Source organism: Varanus komodoensis, unplaced genomic scaffold (assembly GCF_004798865.1).
Source record: "Varanus komodoensis strain SLA01 unplaced genomic scaffold, ASM479886v1 scaffold1, whole genome shotgun sequence".
NCBI classification, from domain to species: Eukaryota; Metazoa; Chordata; class Lepidosauria; order Squamata; family Varanidae; genus Varanus; species Varanus komodoensis.
In genome coordinates this window covers 97889719-97912301 of record NW_025335268.1, presented here as the reverse complement: position 1 = coordinate 97912301, position 22583 = coordinate 97889719, and the positions used below count along the sequence as shown (strand labels likewise).

The 22583-nt window shown below is 40.7% G+C and overlaps 1 protein-coding gene across 4 annotated transcripts in view; it reads left to right on the top strand.

The window, feature by feature from the left end:
* Window positions 1–5446: 5446 nt before the first annotated feature.
* NT5C2 (5'-nucleotidase, cytosolic II) overlaps window positions 5447–22583 on the top strand; it is a 94219-nt gene continuing 77082 nt past the window's right edge. For 2 of the 4 annotated variants that reach the window (XM_044437855.1, XM_044437845.1), the window contains exons 1-2: window positions 5447–5547; window positions 19172–19291. In XM_044437855.1, the coding sequence (XP_044293790.1) occupies window positions 19191–19291 (101 nt within the window). In that variant the 5' untranslated portion in view covers window positions 5447–5547; window positions 19172–19190. Of the gene's footprint in view, window positions 5548–19171; window positions 19292–22583 lie in introns of those variants that run through there. The other 2 variants (XM_044437874.1, XM_044437892.1) reach the window with 1 other exon arrangement.

Sequence of the window (22583 nt, the reverse complement as noted above, 5' to 3'; positions counted from 1 at the left end):
GATAGCAAGAGTGAGCAGTCTTTTTCAGTCTGAGAGCCAAATTAGATCTGGACACTCAAGGGGTGGGGAGGGGGGAATCACATGCCCATTCACATAGTTGCATGCACTCTCCCATTCAGTCTTACATAGAGCAACACATAGGCATAACATATACTACTTACTATTGTTCTGCATGCATTTTATTTTAGGATACGTTGTGATAGATATGTAGAAAAAGGTGTAGCGAACACAGATCTTTGTTGTGGATGAGGAGGGACAGATTGCAATAGCTCAGGAGTCTAATATGGCAAAGATTTTATCATTTGAAATTAAAAAACAGTTAATGCAGCTAAGTAACACATATTCACAATAGTAAAACACAAATGGTCTAACTGCCCTCCCTACAGCTGCTGTTTACCTGGAACAATCTATTACTATTCTTGTCAGAGTTCATTTGATCTGGTATTCTAGTTGGTGGTTCCAGTATTTTTCCGGTACTTTAAGCCTTGTCAGTCTGTTTCCCTCTCTTCTTCTCTACTTAGTTGCTTCACCTTATCTTCACTTCTCAGCAGCTTTTCTCTACCACTTGAACTTTTCAGCAGCTTCTCCAGCTGTCTCCCAATCAACTTTTCTCTCTGTCTGCACCTTCTATGGGCAGCTGTTCAACAGCATTCTGTGCCTTTCTAGAAGTATGCATCACTGATAGAACACATGTTTGTGATAAAGACTTTTCCCTGATATTTTCTTTTTTAGCATTCAAGCCCTTTAACTGATATTTCAGAAAATGTTCCTTTTGGATTGTAAGAATGCTGTGTAGTACAGCCAGATTTGTGGTTCTAAACATCTACTTGATATGTTGAGGACTTCTACAATCCAAGAGACAGGACTGATCCATACAGATCAGAAGTATGATGCAATATAAAATCAGCTTTATATCTTCTAGGACTTCTGTTTGGTATTATTATGTTTTAATTTTGTGCTTCAAATTTCCAATCAAAAATCTAAAAGCAAAGTTCTTTACAAACACACTGCATTATGTAATGAACATTTCTGTGGGCTGCTTTGGGATTTATGTATTAACTTTGGAGTTAAAATTCAGAATAAGAAGTAATAAAACTTAATAAAAATTCAGCATTAGCAGGAATCTTTTATTTACTTTTTTATTTTAATGGCAGTACATCCTTCCAGTGATCCTTTTATGGCGACAATGGCAGGCTTGAACTGTAGTATGAACTTGTTTCCGAATAGCTTCAGGAAATGGATAAATGCGTGGGAAGAGTATTCTTTTGTCGATACTGACAGTCCTGTATCTGTGGCCCAGCTGGAACAACTCCCGCATTCTGAAGTCGCGATACAACTTCCTTTTTACGTGTTCATTCGCTAGCTGGTTCTCCTCCCTCTTGCGCATGGCTTGTAGCCTTTTGCTCTTTTAGGGATGGTGCACAAATTGCTGTTTTTTTCCTTCTTTGTTTTTCCGGCAAGTAAACTGTGCAAGCAAATAGTACATCCAGCTTCCTATCCTGAAGATAGCACTCATCAGCCGAACCATACATAAAGTTGTGGCTGCAGGCATGGGCTTCATAGAAAGAGGGGGAGTGATGTTAAGCAGCTTTCTGCAAGGCTGCTGGGGACGGCACCATTCCAAATAGGCAATGAATGCTAAGTGACCAAATGCTACCTGATAATTCAGCTGCGTAATCCTGAGCCCAGGTTTGTGGGGACTCTTGGGCAAAACACCATCAGTGGGCGTTCTCCCTCAGTGAACCTGCATTCTCACTACCATTGCCATTCTTTGCTGTCGCTTTTCATCTTCTTTCTCAACATCACTGACACTGTTGTGCTTGACGGGTAGTGAGACTATTTATTATTGTATTTATATCCCACCTTTTCTCCTCCAAGGAACCCAAGATGGTTTGCATAATTCTCAGTTTCCATTGTTTCTTCCTCACAACAACCCTGTGAGGTAGGCTAGGATGAGATTCAATGATCAGTCCAAAGTCAGCCACTGAGTTTTGTTGTCAAGCAGGGACTGGGTGTTTTCCCAGATCTCCCGAGTCTCAGTCCAACTGTCTAACTGGCTGTTTGCACTTTATGTTCATCAGCTGAAGCTCTGCTCTGTCTTCTGTGATCCATCATTGTGCAGTTAGTTTTGTGGGAATATGGGATGGGACCACCATTATGTGGGCCAGAGTGAGAGGCAAGTGAGTAAGTAGTTGAAGTGGTAAAAAGGAAAAGAGGGGGCTTTTGTTAGTGAGCTCCTGCTAAGATGTGAGCCCTTGACAGGTGCCTATTGATGCCTATCCTTGATATCAGCCCTACATGCACACATTGTGCCCTTCACATGACACAGCAGCCCATTTAGGGTTGTTTAACTCCTAGGCAGACTGTACTGCATGTGGCCACCATTTTGCATATCCATGTCCCACTCAGGTTTTTGTGCCATGTGAACTTTGTGTGGCTTATGCAAAGCTTACACAACCCTTCCACAACAGACAATAGGTTTTGCAAGGTTGCTGGAGTTGGATATGCAAAGAAGTGCCCATTGGTGCTCTAGCTCATCATAGATCAAATAATCAATGTAGATCTGTATTGCATCATGTGAACCATATCATTGTCACATAAGTTGGTTGGGAATGGCACCATCTTCTTTTTGTTATAGTGGCAGGTAATCACCACTTGTTCACCAGTCAATCTATTGCATCCAAATCCTAGTTTAAGAGACTTGAGTTAGGTTGTATGGCATGTGCAGCTATTCCTTTCCCCTCAGCATCTGGCAACTTTGGCTCTGGTAGAATGAACTCTGCAAGCTCATTCTGCATTGCAAATCCCTTACCCTGTTATTTTAAACCTTCCCCCACACCACTTAAACTAGAACTGAGACTAGCTGAGGGAAAATGGTCTGAGGAAGGAAGTATCAATGGGAAACATTTGTTCTCCTGGATAACATCTCTTTCCACCATCTGCTTCTTCAAGGAATAAGCATCCTGGCCAGTTATGGTGGGAGGCTATAGGGGCCTGGCATTTATAGCAACAAATCTGGATAGTAAACCCAGCAGCCATTCATTACCATTACAGAAAATATATCAGTACATTTTGAACTTCATGAAGGAGGAACTCAGCCCACTTAGAATTTTACCCTTTATCTCAACTCTATTGGTCTGCCTCTTCTGTTCTATGAAACACAATGGGAACCACTAGGAACTTTGCCAGCATCACCCCTTTATCTGCACATGTCAGTCCTTAGTTCATTCTTGCTGTAGCAGAATCCTGGAAACCACCGCCCTTTTTCCAAGGGCTTCTGATTTCAGTTCCTTCTCACATCACAGTAGCACCTTGGAGTAGATTAGGCTGAATGAAAATTAGGAGCATGGGAAGGTGACTTATACTGAGTGAGACCTCTGGTCTATCTAGCTCAAAGGCTGCTGGCAGCTCTCCAGGGCTTTAGACAGGATTCTTTCTTAGCCCTATCTGGAAAAGCCAAGGATTGAACCTGGGACTTTCTACATGCAAAGCAGATACTCTCCCATTGAGCCAAGGGCCATTCCTTGAGTTTCATAACCGGGGAACATTTGAAGCTGGGTTTTTCTTATCCACGCGTCACCCTGGAGCCACTGGGTGGTTCAATGCAATGAGTTCAATTGCCTATGCACTCATTGCATGGTTTTGCTGATTTGCTGTTTCATATTTCAGTTTGCAAACAGGGCTGTCCCTAAGCAAAATAAGGCAACTGCTTGGAGTGGTGGTTGCTGGCAGAATGCTGGTCCCCACAGCCATTCCTCCACAGTCTCTCCTATGTTCCCATTCACCTGTGGAAACATCTTGACCTGCAATGGTTATTACCTTACTAATTTAACCACTGTCTCTAAATGTAGCAAGATAGCGCTGTGGGAGAAAGAGCCTGGCTGAGCAAGCAGGTAGCCAGTTCCAACCATGTACTACAGGAAGCATAATGCATGCACATATGTTGCTTTACAAACATGATATACACTAGTGCTGCGACTGGTGCATTGCAGCATTTGTCTGAACGGGCAACAACAATTGGGTACTAAGTCTAGAGAGGAGGCTACTGTGGCAGGAAGTTGGAGGGCAGAGCTGCATGACCATGTGGCCTGCTCTGCAGCCTCTAAGCAAGGGTGCACAAAAAAGGTAGATGTGGTCTACTTGAAGATTTCCTGGTAGATCACCAAGATTTTCTAATTCAGAATTGTTTTAACAAAAACAACAGCTCATGGGCTGTTGAAGCAAAGCAGCTCATTTTTGTTTGGGAGGACTGTGAGAGATTTTTCTGATACTGAAAAAATTCCTAGGCTAAGGTGACTCAGGGAGGGCAGTAAAATATTTTGAACTGGTCATGCATTGTGGTTACTGTTGTTATGGTTATAATCATTAGCAGCAGCAATGATTAGTAACATTACTGCCAGTAGAAACTTCGTATGCCAATGCTAGGTAGGTGATCTTGCACTCCATTCCCTCAGGATGATCAATTTCATCATGAGCTGATTAGAACTTTGAATGAATAGCATCCTTGGCCATTATACTGATACCAATAGATGAGCTTTGAAATGTGGCCCTTCTGTGGGATCAGCATGAGGACTATCCAAGGATGGTAAACATAAGAAAAACCATCCTGGATCAGACCAGTAGTCCACCTAGTCCCTCATTCTGGTCACATAGTGGCCAACTAGCTCCCAATAAGAACCCAAAAGCAAGGCAAGATTGCAACAGTATCCTCCCACCCACGTTCATGTAGCAACTGGTGCACATATGCATACTGCACACAGCCAATAAGACCAGTGTTATTGATAGCACTGTTTCCCATGAATTGTCCAATCTCCTGTCTTCAAATGCAGTGGTCATCATTTTTTCTTGGGTCTGTGATTTCTTTAGTTTAACTATGTACTGTGTGAGGAAGTACTTCCTTTTATCTGTCCTGAATCTCCTGACTGGTTAAAGTCACCACCTGAATATTTTAAGCTGCAATCCTATGCATATTTAGACCAAGATAGAAAAAGAACCAGCAACTCCCAGTATGTCCCAGGCAGCAAAGGTTGTTTTTAGGAACATAACCAGCTCCCTTATGCTGGTTATGTTCCCTTGGTCCATCTAGCCCGATATTGTCAACACTGTCTGGCAACAACAGTTAGGCAGGTTTCTTTCCCAGCCTTATCTAGGAATAAGGGGGATTAAACCTGAGGCCTTTTGTATGCAAAGAATGAGCTCTACCACTGAACTTTTCCCTTGTTTATTTGTGTTTAAGTCACGCTTCAGTGATAGATGATAACCGATTCGTAAAAATGTAGGCCAGATAATATCCAGCTATCTCGGCCTTGGCGCTCTCCCACTTGCGTAAACCGATGTTTGCGATCCGTCATGCCTTTAGCGGTGTTTGCGGCACCGCAGAAGCTTTGCACATTCTCACCGGTCCCTAACAGAGAGAAGAGGGAAAAGAAGGCGTTGGAACGTAGGTGCCCTCTTGCGCATGCGCGGCGTGTGAAGTCTAGTGCTGCGGCAGTTCAGTTGTGCGGTTTCTTTTGGGCGAGAGCGGGGAAACACGGCGCGCGCGGCGAGGTGAGTGGGATGCAGGCCGGGGAATTCTCTCGCGCCCCCGTGGGGGGGCGGGGACGCGCGGGAGGAAAGCGCTGCCTTTGAAGTGGCGCTGGCTTGACTGAGGCGGGAGCTCTCGGCGACGACTCCCCCCCCCCCCACACCCGCATCCGAGAGGCAAGGAAGGGAAGAAAGAGGGGAAAGAAGACTGTCCTGGTTGTTTCGTGAACTCCGGGAAGTAGCTGAAGGGCAGCCGTCCTCTTCCACTCCAGAGAGAAGAGGAGCTCTGTTCTGACACCCCCTTCTTCCCTTTTCACCGCCGTTTCGCCCGGCGCGGGTCATTACTGGTAGCAGCCCCTTCGCGGCGTGGAGGGAGGCGGGCTGGCAGGCAGGAAGGGTGCCTCGCTCTCGTCGGGCGGACCCTAACTTTGCCTTTTCTCTTGCACATTCCCCTGCCCCATCTTCGTGTGGGAGGCATGGAATATGGGCTAAAGGTTAACTCCAGTATTAGTCTAGTCTAACTTAAACCCTATTAAGTTCAGTGGGTCTTCTCTAAAAAGGATTAAGAGTGAATACAAAAGGGAGTAAAAATCCCAAATCCCATGTCTCTAAGGGGGCAATAGTTGAGTTGGGGCAGCACCAGCTCTCTTCTTTTTCAGTGACGCCGAATGGCATTCAGATCACTTAACTAGTGTAATATAAATATGACATTTGAGATTTTTTTCTCTCTCTCCCTCTGTCTGCTCAGCTTCTATGCTTCCTTTTGAGAGTTGAAGAAAAATAATTTTGGGGTGAAACTAAGTTTTTTAGTGATTGATAAGGGAAATCCTTATTTTTCTCCTTCCAAATAGAGAGATACTGAGATGATAATGCATTCAATCTGAGTAGGGCATAGGCACTGATAATTTGTGAAAAAGTGCTCTCTTCTACTTCCACCCCTGAACACCAGTGAAATGGAAGGTGGGCATTCTTTCCCCTTTTGCTGCCTGAAGTGGACCCAAAATTAGTATCCCTCACCTTGGTCAGGGCCAGCAATTTTTTTAAAGTAACACTGTAGCATCCAGATGTCAGTTGCTGCTTTCATTTGTGTCCTCCCCCCCCCCCCCCCGTTGCAGTCTGAAGCAGGTTGCTTCACCCTGCTGCTTGACAGGACAGACCCTGAATTCATGGAGTTTTGTTTAATTGCTTTAGCTGCCTGTCATCCTGTGAAATTTCCCATTCTCTTGTAAAGTTCATTGAGGAATCCTTCCTGAGACAGGAGAGCAGTATTTTGTTTGATTTTTAAATAACGAAGGGAGTTATTTGTGTCCCAGGATTCTACAAAATTCTCAACATAGAGAATGTGTATGAGGGTAAATGTGGGACAAAGTATAGCGTAAAATTCTCTTTACTTCAGTTAATTTTATTTCACACTAGATTTTTAATTGTTGTATTAGAATTAATATTAGATCGGTCATATTATTAGCCCTGAGCTTAGCATTTTGGATTACTGACTGATATTTGTTTCTTCACATCACTTCATTACACAAACCAAAAATCTGGTGGAGAGAGACAGCAAGGATGTATATAAAGTGAGGCGGCTGGCCTAGTAGTGTCAGATATTTCAGGGAAACCTTTCACAGGAATTGAGCTGACATTCTTCCTGTCACTTTATTTAAACATAGGTGGCCTTGGCAAGAGCTTATGTATCGGGCTACAGAGGATACCTTACAGCAGAGAGATGGTTGCCAAGTTGAAAGAAGTTTGTGTGTGCATTTGTTTTTCTACCCATTCAGGCTTTTAATATCATCTGTCTGTAGCATTATGTTGTAACATGTATCAATTTTGCAGTAAGCATGCACTGGCCAAATGACTTAATGTGTCACATCTGTATTTCATTGTGTCAACAGCAGTTCTTAGAACTGCAAATGATTAAACTCTATGATGTTTCAACATTTGAATTTTGTGTGCTCCACAGATGACATTTGGCCTGCTCATCTAGTCATGGCTGATCTCTAAATGTTTACACTATATAACAGTGTCTACAGAGAGAACATTTTGAAAAGTGCTTAATCATTTGATAGCGATAGTCACCTGTATAACATTTAGGTGCTTATGCAAGTTTATGCATGAGCTGCTGATCTTTGCAGGGCAAGGCCCACATAAGCTTAACTGCTGGAGTAAGGTCATGGTTTGTTTGATTTTCAGGGATTCTCATTTTTTTTCCCGATACTACAAGCAAAAGGGTGTGTTCTCTCCTTCCAGTGTATAGGTTTGGTGACCTGAGAGCAATTTGCTTTACCTGTGGAAATGCTAGAATTCTGTGTACAGGTCTTTGCAGCTAGACCAGGACGAGTTGGAAACTGTTTACAATAGTGGCAAATACAAAAGTGTCATTGTTCTCTTGTTGTGCAGGATGGGCAGACAATAAGACCTGTTGGTGTGGCTGTAGGGTAGAAGAGCCACTTCATTCTCTGTTACATATTCTCTATCATATCTTTCTCTGTGTGCTTGTAATGGCTGGGGTAAACAGAATGTACCCACTAGTCCCCACTCCTCATTTCAGGATGATCGTAAATATCTATTAATGCTACATTATTATGTAACTGAATGTGCTTTATTGTGCAAGACACTGGAACAAATAGAATGGTTAGGTTAGAAATCAGCTTGTGTTTTATTTCCTGTGATTATGAAAACAAGTTGCCTCTGAAAAACTAAGAAATTCTGTTTCTGTTTTTAAAATGTGATTAACATAAAATTGGTTTTCATGAATTCCAGACAAAACAGTAAAGGAGAGGTAAGATGGTCAATAATGTAGTTTGTGAAGGTGAGAGGAATTGATACTGGAACAGTCAAGAGTAGATAAGAGTATTTGGCTCTTCTGTTCAGTCAGTATTTTCTGCCAAGTATATTGTACTTGCATGTCAAAAGAAGATCCCTGAAAGCTCCATATTGAGCTATTTGGGGCCTGACTTTGTGATGCCTAATGACAATGATTTTCAAGAGATTTTAGAGCGATAACTGTTAATTTGATAGCTGTACACATTATGCATAGTCATATTAGCTAATTCTGGCATAACCCAAAATAGCCTTTTATACCTTACAGCTGAATTAGTCTATTTATTTATATATAACATTTGTATGCTGTCCTTTACAACAATCGTAATTATGTTGCTTTCACTGGGACCCTATAAAGTAGTGATAAACAAATCTTTTAAAATATTGCATTCCCTTGCAGCAATAACTGGTTCTGGACCCTGTGCCTGTGGTAAAGAAAAAGTGCCTTAAATTTACTTTTGTTCTATCATTGTATTGTAGAACTAAGGAAACACAATGTAGATAAATCTGAATAGTGAGATGTACCAGAAGACTGATATAGTTTGGACCATTTATGTAGCACTTCACACATTTATGGACAGCTACAGCTAAGGAAGAAATTCTGGGGTAGTTAAGGAATAATACAAAAGCAACTGTCTAATGCAATATATAATAGCATAGTAATTAAAACCATACAAATTTACAGAAGTTCCCATGTAAAAGACTACCTAAGGGATAAATGCTGGGAACAATTGATGGCAAAAGAAGAAGGGGACGGCAGAGAATGAGATGGCTAGATGGAGTCACTGAAGCAGTTGGTGTGAGCTTGAGTGGACTCTGGGGGATTGTGGAGGACAGGAAGGTCTGGATGTCCATGGGGTCACGATGCATCAGACACGACTTCACAACTAACAACAACAAAGGATAAAACCCATTCTGATCCTCTACTAGTTCATTTAGGATGACCCTCCAAGTTTTGGAGCATTAGAAACAAGTTGTAGGCTCACAAACTCCCTCTTTAACAGCAAATTCATTTTCAGTTTGCCATTTAGTCTTGATCACAGTTTGCTGGGAAGTCTGAGTTTTCTAATCATAGTGAATCCTTGCCCTTTAACCATTGCTTTGGTTGCTATGTTTATGAAGTTGATTTTCAGCTGATTGGAGGACAAGCACTAATTAAAAGTTCAAAATTCAAATGTCATGGTAAACTGCATGAATAGTTTAATCTGAAAATGAAGCTTATCTCAAAGGAAGGTGAACAGAGAATATAAGCCTCTGCTGTTTCTTGCTTGTCTTTCCAAATAGTGGCTTTAACTCATGGATACAAAACTTTTTCCTTTTGAGAGATGCATCCACTTATGTTGGGGGAAGCATGATGGCAGTGGTTGGGAAGATCAACTTTTCTCTCTCTCTTCTCTTCCTTCCAACTGCTTTTTCTCTCTTCCTCCTTGTCCAAAGAGCTGCTGGGTGAGGAAAATATCATGGTTGGAAGAAGTCTGAACTAAGAGTTTGAAAGTTTCCCTACTTCCTTGCCTCTGTGCGGTTCATTCCCCTGTTACCCCCTCCTTGTCTTAAATCATATCTGATCATTTGCAGAGGGCTTTCTCCCACTTCTTCCATTGACTCAACTGTTTTGGCTTTCTTCTTTTTCCCCTCCCACTCAGCCTTTTTCCCTCTGGGATGCTACTCACCTAAACTTTTATGTAATTCAGGCTGAGGGTCACATGCATCCCAACTCTAATGGATGATTTTGAATTTTCACAGTATTAATTTAGGTAACTGTTCTTATGAGATTGACATGCTAAAGTTTATTTCAGCTTTACTTATAGTATTAGCAGGAATAATTTGCTATCTTGTGCATATATTCCCTTTTAATAGTATTATTCATTATCTGTGTGTATAAATAGTTCTGTGGCAGGCAGGTCCGTTCACTGCTGGGTCAAATCAGTTCCCATCTGACAGATTTGCAGTCCCCAGAAGTATGTTGTCATGTCATGTTATGTTAGTTGTGAAGTCATGTCTGACCCATCATGACCCCATGGACAACATTCCTCCAGGTTCTCCTATCCACCACCATCCCCAGAAGTCCACCTAAACTCTGACCAACTGCTTAGTAACTCCATCTAGCCACCTCATCCTTTGCTGTCCCCTTCTTTTGCTGTCAATTGTTCCTAGCATTAGAGTCTTCTCCAGTGAGTCCTTCCTTCTTGTTAGGTGGCCAAAGTATTTGAGTTTCATCTTCAGTATCTGGCCTTCTAAAGAGCAGTCAGGGTTGATCTTCTCTAAGACTGACTGGTTTGATCTCCTTGCAGTCCAAGGGACTCACAGGAGTTTTCTCCAGCACTACAATTCAAAGGCCTCAATTCTTTGGCGCTCAGCCTTCCTTGTGGTCCAACTTTCACAGCCACACATTACAACTGGGAAACCATAGTCCCTTGACTTTTGTCAGCAGGGTGATATCTCTGCCTTTTAGTATGCTGTCTAGATTTGCCATAGCTTTCCTCCTGAGGAGCAAGTGTCTTTTAATTTCTTGGCTGCAGTCACTGTCTTGGAGCTTGGATCTTGGAGCCCAAGAAAATAAAATTTGTCACTACCGCCATTTCTTGCCCATCTATTTGCTAAGAAGTGATAGGACCAGATGCCATGATCTTAGTTTTCTTAATGTTGAGTTTCAAGCGAACTTTTGCGCTCTCCTCCTTCACCCTCATCAAGAGACTCTTTTGTTCTTCATTTTCTGCCATTAGAGTGGTATCATCTGCATATCTGAGGTTGTTGATATTTCTCCCTGCAGTCTTAATTCCATCTTGTGATTCATCTAGCCCCATCTTTCTCATTATGTGCTCTGTATATAAATAGGCAGGGCGACAGTATACAGCCTTGCCAAACTCCTTTCTCAATTTTGAACCAATGAGTGGTTCCATGTCTCATTGCTGCTTCTTGACCCGCATATAGGTTTCTCAAGAGACAAATAAGATGGTCTGGTACTCCCAGCTCTTTAAGAACTTGCCACAATTTGTTGTGATCCACACAATCAAAGGCCTTAGCATAGTCAATGAAGCAGATGTTTTTCTGGAACTCCCTAGCTTTCTCCATGATCCAGTGTATGTTGGCAATTTGATCTCTAGTTCCTCTGCCTCTTCGAAATCCTGCCTGTACTTCTGGTAGTTCTTGGTCCACATACTGCTGGAGCCTAGGTTATAGGATTTTGGGCATAATTTTGCTAACATGTGAAATGAGTACAATGGTACGGTAGTTTGAACATTCTTTGGTATTGCCCTTCATTCTTTGGCATTAGAGTGGTATCATCTGTATATCTGAGGTTGTTGATATTCACAAGGATGTTACAATACCCTAATTATCTTCTACGTAAGTCATCACTATTGTTAATAAGTGTTTGTATTTTGGGGGTGGTGCTAGATCCAGCTCTATCCTTGAAAGCACAGGTAGATTTGTTGTCTGGGGTGCCTTCCTACAAATTTGCCAAATTTATCAACTACGCCCCTACCTGGACAGACAGAGCCTGAGGACAGTCACCCATGCCCTGGTAATAAAGAAACAGAGCGAGTCAGAAGGGCCATCTAGTCTGACCCCCGGCTCTAGCCAGCTCCACTCACAAAATGCCTACCATGTGCATGTCTAGCCTGTCCTTGAATACCCTCACAGATGGGGCCTCAACCACCTCCTGTGGAAGCCCATTTCATACCCTCGGGCTCCTAACTGTCAGGAAGTACTTCCTGGCATCGAAATTGAACCTTGGTTCCCTTAGCTTCCCTCTTTTGGGTGCGTCCTGCCCTCTGCAGGGGAGAACATGTCTCTATCCACCTCCGTGTGACACCCCCTCACATACCTATATGTCACCAACAGATCCCTTTGGAGTCTCCTCTTTCGGTGGCTGCTCCTTGCCTCTGGAATAAGCTCCTCCAGGACATTTCTGTTGCAGTTTTGGCACTAGGCAAGAATGTTTCTTTTTAATATCCTGCCCTCCTCTGCACTGCTGCTTATCTAGTTGTTATTGTTAGGTTTTAAATTTTGATAATGAAATTTTATTTTATTTCATATGTATTTTTAATCTTTGTGTATTTTAATGTGTTGCCTTGAGACTACAGTAGTAGATGGGATATAAATGCAAGAATGTATAAATAAATAAATGAGTGTATTGACCTCCCTTTACCTAAAGTTATGTATAATGAGACTGTTTAATGAGACTTAAATTTCCTCTTTATGGAGTGGTAGATGAGTTTTAGAAAGTAAAAATACAGGCTTCTTGTTTGTTCTCACTAGCAAAATCAGAGTTAAAATTGCAAGAGTAAGAATTTAAAAAATTGAAATTAAAGGCAGAGTAAAACAGAGTGAGGTATCATTGGTTAGAGACAGTGGTATTCAGTCTGTCCCAGACTATCAGTATCCCTGTTACAGAGCTTACTTTCCCTACATTGGATATGGGTGACAATGAGCATGTATGTGAGTTGAGGTGGGAGGGCTCCAGTGAATTTGGAGTTGGATTTGGCTTCAGGAAATAGACCTTTCAGAGACCGATTGAATCATAGCTATGAAGGAGAAGCTTCTGTGCCTGAGTTGTGCAGATTTCTAGCTAAAGAGAATGTTTAATTCTTAAGTACTGCCAATATGTCTGGTGTCAAAAGTATTTAAAAAATAAAACAAACCAAATGAAATAGAGCATGCTCTTGGGTGTGATTAAGTTTGAGAACAAAAGGTTACTGTTTCCATTGCTTGTTTACCAAGCAGTTTGCAATATACTCCTTTTGGCACACTTGGCTTAGAGAGGAAGGCAAGTAAGCAAAGAACAAGACTTTCCTTTAAGAGTTACAAAGGGAGTATCATAGTAGAGAATAAAGTTAACGGATCCTGATTTAGACTGCAAGAATATTATTTACGTAATGTGTTAACTTCTCTCTCTACAATATCCCATAGGCAGATATAAGAAAATTTCAGTTGCACTTTATAAAATAGTTGTGGCTGAGAGGACAATGGCTTTACAATACTATATCTAGGCTGCAGCCCAATACTTACCTGAAAGCCAGTCATATTGAACTGACTGGAATTTATTTCTGAATAGTCATGTATAGGATTGTTCTGCCATATAGTTGGGAGCTACTGGCATGAAAAAGTATGAATTTATTATTCATCTATTTAACTATCAGTCATGATGAGTGTAGTAATGTAAATTTGTCTTACAAGATCATCTTGCATCTCTGGGCACTGATGTATTCAGATTTTTAAAATTATTTTGTTTATGACAGTAAGGAAGCTTAGTGGGATGCAACCTATAACTTTGTCTTGAAACCCAAAGTTATTACTACTACTACTGCTACTACAGGGAATTTGGCATATTAGCAAATTAAACCCTAACCCTTTTGATGATGGAGAGTAAGGGAGTACCAGAACAAGTAGCTGAGCCTGGGGAGTAAAACTTGACCCTAGCTTTGTCTGTTGCTTTTTTCAAAGGTGGTAAACAAGTGAGTCACTTGTATTGCTGACGTGTATTTGCTCAGGGACAGGGTATGTGTGTGGGGGACATAATTAGGTTCCAGAATCAGGGAGATAATCTTACATGTTTACATTGGAAAAGGTCCCTGCCAATATCGGGGGGGGGGGGGTATAAATCACAGCTTGCAGTTTGTTCCCTAAACACTCGAGTTATATGATAAATGAATGCACATATGCTTAGGTTGTATTTTAAACAACTTAGGTTGTATTTATTAACCAATTATAGAAAGTGGTACTAGTTAACGTTTAGAAAAGGGAAAGAAAACAAGACGTACTTTATTCAGCTACAGCTTTCTGCTGGCAGAAGTGACTCTGTTGGGGGTAACTGCCATGTGGTATTTTTCTTTTATATGATACGTGATTTGTTGCTGTACTGTTTTAGTCATGTTTCTTTACAACTCTTCATAGAATACCTCACCATCACAGTACTTGCTTCCCTTTTCTCCTACTGGTCTTTGTCCACTTAAAAGTTCCTAAGTTGCATGTTCATGTACTGGCCTTAACCACAAGATAACATATATTTGGTATAGCCTTCTCACAATCTGCAGTCCTCCTAATACCTTGGCTTCATATAAATATGTGTTAGCTTCAGCTTCTTTTTTTGGTGTGTCTTTCTGTCTCTCATTCTTAGAATCACTAATTCTTTTTGTAATTTGTTTGTTTTTACTTGCCACTTTTTAAAATAGTTTGTTTTTTACTTGAGGCTTAAATTTGGTCATTTCAGACTTTGGTCAAATATAGATAGATAACACATACATAAGAAGCCTATACTTCTTAGCATTGTGGATGTGTACAGACACATTGGCTGAATTCACATATAACGACAAGCCTTGGTAGGAATGGGTTGTCATTATTTGTTAGTACTGGTAACATGGTAAAATGCGGCATGTTTGGTTACAGAGAACCAGTAGTTGCATCTAAGATTTCCACATTTCAGCATTGCTTGTTGTTATGGGTGAAGCCAGTTACAATGTTTTTCTATTTCAGCTAATGTGCTTGACAGCAATTTTTTGTTGTCCTCTTCACCTAGCAGTGGCTGAGTTGCCAGCAGACAGGGCACTGATTTGCTGTGCTATCTCTCCTCCCTTCTGGCATGCTCTTCCTGATGCCTTTCACCTGGTTGGATTGCTGGCCTCACCCACCTCCTGGCTGGTTTTTCTGCCTTATGACCACATCGCCAAGATGTCTGCCTTGCTGACAGCAAGTTCGGGGGAGTATGTGGGCCAGTGGGGGAGAGGCAGGTGATGTAGGCAGGAGTGGTGCTGGGATTGGTTTCCAGCTGCAGGGGCTGATGAGATATCTGCTGCCAATTGGAAGCAAGATGGAGGCACATAGAAACAACACATGAGTAGTTGCCTCACAAATGTGCAAATACAGGACATAAGATAAGAAAGGTAACTTGGTGGTTTTGCTTAGTGTTATATATGAAAAGCCTCATTGTTTCACTTTGTGCACAAATATGCCCTAGAAAAGAGGACTGTACTTGAAGTTCAGAAGTAATTTGGCTTTAAAAACACAGACATACTCTTCTTCGAGCCCTCTGAAATTTTAAAGCTTGTGTGGGGAGGGCTTCAGGTATACTCCTCCAAACCTAGCTGTTTTATTATAGTTAGAAGGGGCAAAACACCTTTTCTCATATAAACAACCCAAGCACTTGAGTGGGACCTCATTTGTCCTATTAGAGATACAGAAGGCATTGACACAGGACAGGGCCTTCTTTGAGGAAGCACTAAGAGTGTGAAATTCATTCCTCAAGCAGTCTAGTCTCTCTCATCATCTGTTGGTTCTTAGGTGATGGTTAGTTTAAAATGTTTCATATGTGTTTGGGTTTCTGTGATTTATTTATTTTAATCTGGAGTTTTTCTTTGTGGCGCCTATTTGTTTTGAATACTTCTATAAACATTACTTTATATCACACCTTTCCACCAAAAATGATGCATGATTTGATTCCTTGTCATCTGTTATAATTTTGCCATTCACATTGAGTGGTTGAACCTCATTTCTTTCCTCTGTCTTTTATTTTGGACATATCTGAAGAAGGCTTTTTTGTTGCTTTTAGGATCCCTCACTAGCCTCAGTTCATTCCTAGCTTTAGCCTTCCTGACACCATCCCTGCAATTTCATGCTACCTGCCTATATTCTTTCTCTGTAGCCTGGCCTTTCTTCCATTTCCTTTTGGTTTTCAGATAATCTTTTAGATAAATGCTATGGGAAACTCTTAGGATGTGTTTATTTACACCACTTTGAAACTAATTTGTGTCAGGAGTTATTGTATCCCATCTATTCTTTTGTCCATTATATATCAGGACACATTTACATTTGTCTATCTTTTTACAGTTACTTATATGTCTAGACACCCCCCCCCAATTCATAAAGAACAATATTAAAAGAATATGGTAAAATTTTTCTAAAGCAGCAACAATTGGTTTTATTGAGTTTCACATTTGTGTTTTTTATTGTAAATAACTGTGGAAAATATTTATTTATGTTTGTGCTTGTGTGCTGCCAGCTATTCCAACAGGGATCTCTAAGTAACTTACAACAGTAATTAAAACACAATTCTTAAGAACAATAAACAATAAAAAAACATGTAAAACATAATGTAACAGCAACAATATCACAGAGCATGAGTAGCTGGTATTTATAGTTTATTTGGCAGTACATTATAGAAATAACAATATTCTTTGAGCTTGTATCCTTTAATCATTGAAATAATGTACTAGAATAAGTTTCCTTCTCACTTCTGCTACAGAATGGTGAAGTAAATTCTCTGTGCTTGGGATTATCTGTCAACTAAGGAAGAGAACATTTACAGTAACCATGGGTGTGATGCTTAATTGATTGATTTCAGGAAGTTAAACAATCAAACGGAATATACATTTCAGTGATTACTTTAATGGTGGGGGTCAGATATAGTATTTACTAAAACGTTACAGCTTTGCAATTTCTAGATGTGTTAGTTTTCATTATGTGTATTAAAACACTGCTTTCTTTTTGTTCTGTAAACTCACTGTGAAGGAGCTAGAAAAAGCAAGACATCACTAATTTTTTGTTTTTGATTCAGTAAACTAGTCAGGCCAAAGTATTGAAATCAGGATATGTTAAAACAAAGCAGCCATTTATAATGAGCTACAAAAATATCCCAGCTCAGTGTGCGTGAGAGAGAGAGAGAGAGAGAGAGAGAGAGTTATTGAAGATATTTACAGAAGTGTGTTCTTTAAAATAGGTTTTTGTAATTTAAGATAGGTGCCATAAACCTCAGTTGCTCATCATTCAGAATTTTTTTGGCTAGGTGCCTCTAATACTTGTCCTATGGACTTATAAAAGTATGCCAGGGTCCACTCCACCTTATTTTTAGCTTTTATCCTTGGCATCATTTTAAAAGAAGCATTTGTATATTTATGGCAAATGACATCATAAAATAATAGAGAGGTTATGAGCCCTGATCGTTACAGGGCTCCTAGATCCTGCTCTCTGATTCAGCATAGCAGGATGAAATCAGTGCATTAAATCATTTAATTCAGCATAGACAGAGGTGAAAGTGGCATAATGGACTGGAATTGAGTTTAGTAAAGGAATGGATCCAGTTTATTTACAAAGAAACTCTGGAAAATTTAGCTACTTAATACGTACTATGATGTGCTAAATTCTTAAACTTTAGTGGACACTTTTTTCATGAAGGTTATTGCAAAGTGCAGTAATAAGTCTTGGGTGGAAGATGGAAGAACCATCTTTTCTTATGTTGGCACACAAACATCATATCAAGTGTTTCTTCCAGCTCAGAAGAGAATGTAATTCAGCCTTCTGTGTATATGTTTATTACTCATGTTGAGTTCTAATGTCATGCATTAAGTGTTTTTGCTGAGTAGCAGAGAGTGGCCAGGGAACTGGAGAAGGCAAGGTAGGAGTTGGGCAGAGGAGCAGGGGAGGGGGCAGGAGCAGTAGAGAGGAAGGGAGGCAGGGCCAGAGAGGCTGGGGAGGAAGCCAAGGGGTGGGGCCAGCAGCCTCTGAGGCTTATAAAGCTGCGCTCAGCTGCTGCTAAGCCCTGTCGCTGTGCTAGGGGAAGCAGATTCTTTGCTCAAGTAAGCTATGCTTATCTTGGAAGAACTGTGGTTCCAGGGGGTTAGAACTTCAGACATACCTGGTTCTCCTCCTGATCTGTGTTCTTCTCCTTGTCTTCTCTCCATATCTCTATGTGTATTCCTTATCATTTCTTTTACTGAGCATTGAGTGAAATAGAATCTGTTTCCAGTCCTCTAATGAGCTCAGAATAAATGGGGCTGATACATTTGTATGTGTCTATAAGATTAGGAATGCTTTTTGACCACCGGTACCAGCATGGCTGACCTGATATTGGCTGATGCAATATGATGTAAAGGCAACAGATTCTACTACAAAATGTAGCGAACTTACCAAACATCTGTGGAAGAACATGGGTTTTTCAGAAGTAGCTTTAGCATTTAACTCAGCTGAATCTATGCAAGTCTGTGCTGCTTTTTGAAGGGGGATTTGAAAAGAAACATACTTTTAACAATGGTATTAGTGTATTTAATAACTTGAGAATATTTATTTATTTAATTTATACCATGATGATCAAGGCAGCTGACAATCAAAAATATTAAAAAAAATAAAACTCAGTTAAAAGTTGGTAAAACAAATGCATTAATACACAACATTACAGAATAAAAATAGCACCCAAATGATCAGAACAGAATCTTAATTATGATATTCTGTTAGTAAATGGTATGTGACTGAATTTAGAAAATCTGTTACTTTAGCACTTTTAAAGCTTCTGTATTAGCTCTTTTCATTAATTGTATATAATGCTATCAGTTGTATCAGTTTATAGAATAATCTATGGGAAGGGAAAGTCCTAGTGAGTTGATAGTTTTAATTTGTGGCACAATAATATCAATTTTACATTTTTTTTCCTTTGGTCTTTTAAATATTCTTAAACAGGGTATTCTTTCCTTCTTTTTTGCCATTAGGTGTAATTGAGACTGGATGCTTCCCTTGCTTTCATAATTCCTTGCTTGGGACAAGGAAGTAAGAATATGAATGGGAGCAGGTTTTTATGTTCACACAATTCAAGACTAAGATTATTAGTTTAAAATTAAGAAGCTTGAATGTTGAGATGTGTGCGTATATATTCTAAAAATATGCAGAACCGTTTAGTTTTATTTTTGAATTTTGTTTGAAAATAAAAACTAATAGCTTTTGTCAGGTGATTATGGTATATTGGCAAGTACTGATGGAGTTTTTTTAAAACAGGAAGTAGTTATACAACACATGAACACGTGAAACATGCATTGCAAATTAAGTATATCTCCACTTGTTTTTCCAGTGATCATTGCAAAATAAAAATGACAACCTCATGGAGTGATCGATTACAAAATGCAGCAGATCTTCCAGCAAATATGGATGGGCACGCTATGAAGAAATATCGTCGGGAAGCATATCACCGGTAAGCTTTTTATGTAGTTAAAATCATTCCAGTAAAGGGAAAGCCAAAGTTCTAAAGTCATAAGGGCCACATACATGTATATTCACATGGTTGAGAACCTGCTGTTGTTGTTCCTCCTCCAACTCTTCATGTACCATCTTAGACTTTGCATTTTCTTACTGTACAGCTCTTGTCAATGTCATTCAGAAGACTGTGTTGCTGTCACCATTTTTGAAGTTTCATTGTTGAGTTGACAGGAATGATGTCTTTGTTTGTCAACTGATTGCAGTTTATGATTTTGCTACTCCTGATAAATTGATTAGATCAGGGTTAATAGGCACATTTGGAATTCTAAATATAGTTTCTTACTACTATAGGAAGGTTATAGTGTTGAGCAAAGCCTGAAACCATATCATCAGGTAATTAAGAGGAAATAGATAAGTTGGGTTACTATCCCTATGTTATTTTGCCTCATCTGGGTATCAGAGTAGCTTGCGCCTTCTTGTGCAGAGGAAATACAGTGGTACCTCGGCTCACAAACACCTCAGTTCATGACCAAATTGGGTCGCGAACAAAAATTTCAAAAAATATTTACTCAGGTTGTGAACTCCACATTGGGTGACAACCGCAATTGCGGCCATCTCCCCCCCCCCCCCCCCCCAAGTGGGGAGATGGTCACAATCGTGCTGGGGACGGGGGAGATGGCTGAGATTGCGCCTGTCTTTCTTGCATGAGCATGCCAGTGATTGTGCCTGGCTTCCCTGTATGATTGCAATCGCGATCACGGCCATCTCCCTCCCTTAGCACAATCGCACCCGTGTCTCCCCCCTTTCAGCACGCCCACGTTCCTGCCCATCTCTCCCCCGTCCCAGCATGCACACGTTCCCGCCCGTCTGTCCCCCCCCAGCGCACCCGCGTTCCCGCCCGTCTGTCCCCCCTCCCAGCGCGCCCGCGGTCCTACCCATCTCTCCCCCCTCCCAGTGCGCCCGTGTTCCCGCCCGTGTCTCCCCCCTCCCAGCGTGCCCGCATTCCCGCCCGTCTCTTTCCCCCTTCCAGTGCGCCCGCATTCCCGCCCGTCTCTCCCCCCCTCCCAGCACACCTGCCTTTCCCCCTGTAGTGCGCCGTGATGACGGGCGTGTGCAGGGTTGATGGGCGCAATCCCGGTCATGCTGGAGTGGTGAGGAGATGGCTGCACTTCTGCTCGGGGTGGGGTAGGGCAGGGAGATGGCCGCCATCTTTGTTGTTCTTTGTCACTTTGCCTCACATTTTTCTGATTAAAAAAAATAGTTACAGAATGGATTAACCTTATTTACATTGAACCTTATGGAGAAATTTAACTTGGCTCATGACCAATTTGGGTCACGACCAGAGTCCTGTAATGGATTAAGTTCGTGAGCCAAGGTACCACTGTATTAAGTAATAGAAAATACTTGTTTTCAAGCTCTTGCATAGACAGTGCCTATAGGGTTAAGATAACCATCATAAAAATTCCATAGATATTGAATAAATATAAATATTGAGAATATGTTGTTTATAAGTCAGAAGTTAATTTTATATTACATAATGGTCAATATTATAATTTTACATTGACTAGAGTAACTTAAAAACTGACCACTTGATTCTAGAGTTGTAATGATCTTGTCTATCAGTGGAATCTTCTTGGTGGTTACTCAAAAGTAAGTCCCAAAGAGTTCTTTGGTACTTGGTCTCAAGTAAGTATGCATAGGATTGCAGCCAAAGTTTCTTTCATTTTGGAAGATAAAGTGCAGTCGGGTTTTTTTACCTTTCCAGGGTGGTGTCTTATACACATTATTAAAAGATATTGAAGGCACCATCCTGTGCATGTCCAGTTAGAGAAAAAGCCTACAGCCAACAGCTTCTCTGTCTAAACATGCATATGATCTTGTACCTTAAGACAATTATTTTGTGATATTATCAAAACTAATTGAAATGGCAAAAACTGAAACATAGGTTGCAGCCCTGTGTATGCTGCTTTGGCAATAAGTTACATTGATCTTTTGGACTTCACTAGATTGCATTTGAGGACTCTTAAAATTTCATAGTGTCATAGACTAGTAGGGGAAGGGGTGAAGAAGGCCATCAGGTCCAACCCCTTGCTGCTGTAGGTCACCAATTTACACCATCCCACTCAGATAACTGTCCAGGTTCTTTTTGAATGTCTCTAGTGTGGGAGAGCCCACCACCTCTCTAGGCAGCTGATTCCACTGTCATATTGCTCTGTCAGTGAAGAAACTTTTTCTGTTATTTAGCCTGAACCTGGGTTGTCACATCTTGACTTGATTATTTTGTGTCCTACACTCTGGTATTGGCAAGAAGAGATCTTGACATCCTTCTCTGTGACAGCCTTTGAGGTATTTATGGAGGGATATCCCCCTCAGTCTTCTCTTTTCTTCTCTTAAGGCTGAACATGCCAGTTCTCTCAGTCTCTCCTCATAGGGCAGTGTTTCCAAACCCTGGATCCCTTTTGTTGCCCTTCTCTGGATCCTTTCTAATATTTCTGCATCTTAAATCTTGGTGTCCAGAACTGGACATAGTATTCTAGATGAGGTCTGACTGGTGAAGAGTATAGGGCAGGGGTCGGCAACCTTTAACACTCAGAGAGCCATTTGGACCCATTTCCCACAAAAAAGAAAACACTGGGAACCACAAAACCCTTTTGACATTTTAAATGAAGATAACACTGCATATATAGTTTTTTACCTTTATGCTATGTATAAAAAACTATAGTGTGTTGCATTTATGAAATCAATAAACTGCTACAGAGAAAACAAATTTTTATTTCTGCATGCAACAAAAACATTTTGAACTCCAAAAAAAAAGACGCTGGGTTGAAAGTTACTTTCAAATAAAATACTCAATGTCTATCTGAGTCCTCCTTGTATTTATGAAATACAAAGCCGAACTTATATTATCCACTAGCAGGAAACCAAACATGCCACCTGCAGCAAACCAAAAATGCCATCTGCTTCTGTGTGCCCTCATCCTTTTATCACGTGGTGAAATAATGAACAAACATCCCTCTCCCAATGTAATAATGTTGCTGGAATTTTTATAAGAATCTTCTTAAAACAAAGAAGTAGATCTATATCTTCATTATGATTTAGCTGCAGCTCTTGTTCAATCCCTAAAAACTGTTATTTTTAATCTTACATTATAAACTAGTAGGATTCCTTTCATATATTTTGAATAGAACAGCTTCCTGCAGAGTCAAAGTCAGTGCTAAAGGGCTGCATGCATTAAACAGCAAACCCCATAAGTTCGTCAGCAGTAAAAGCAAATGAATCTACCCACA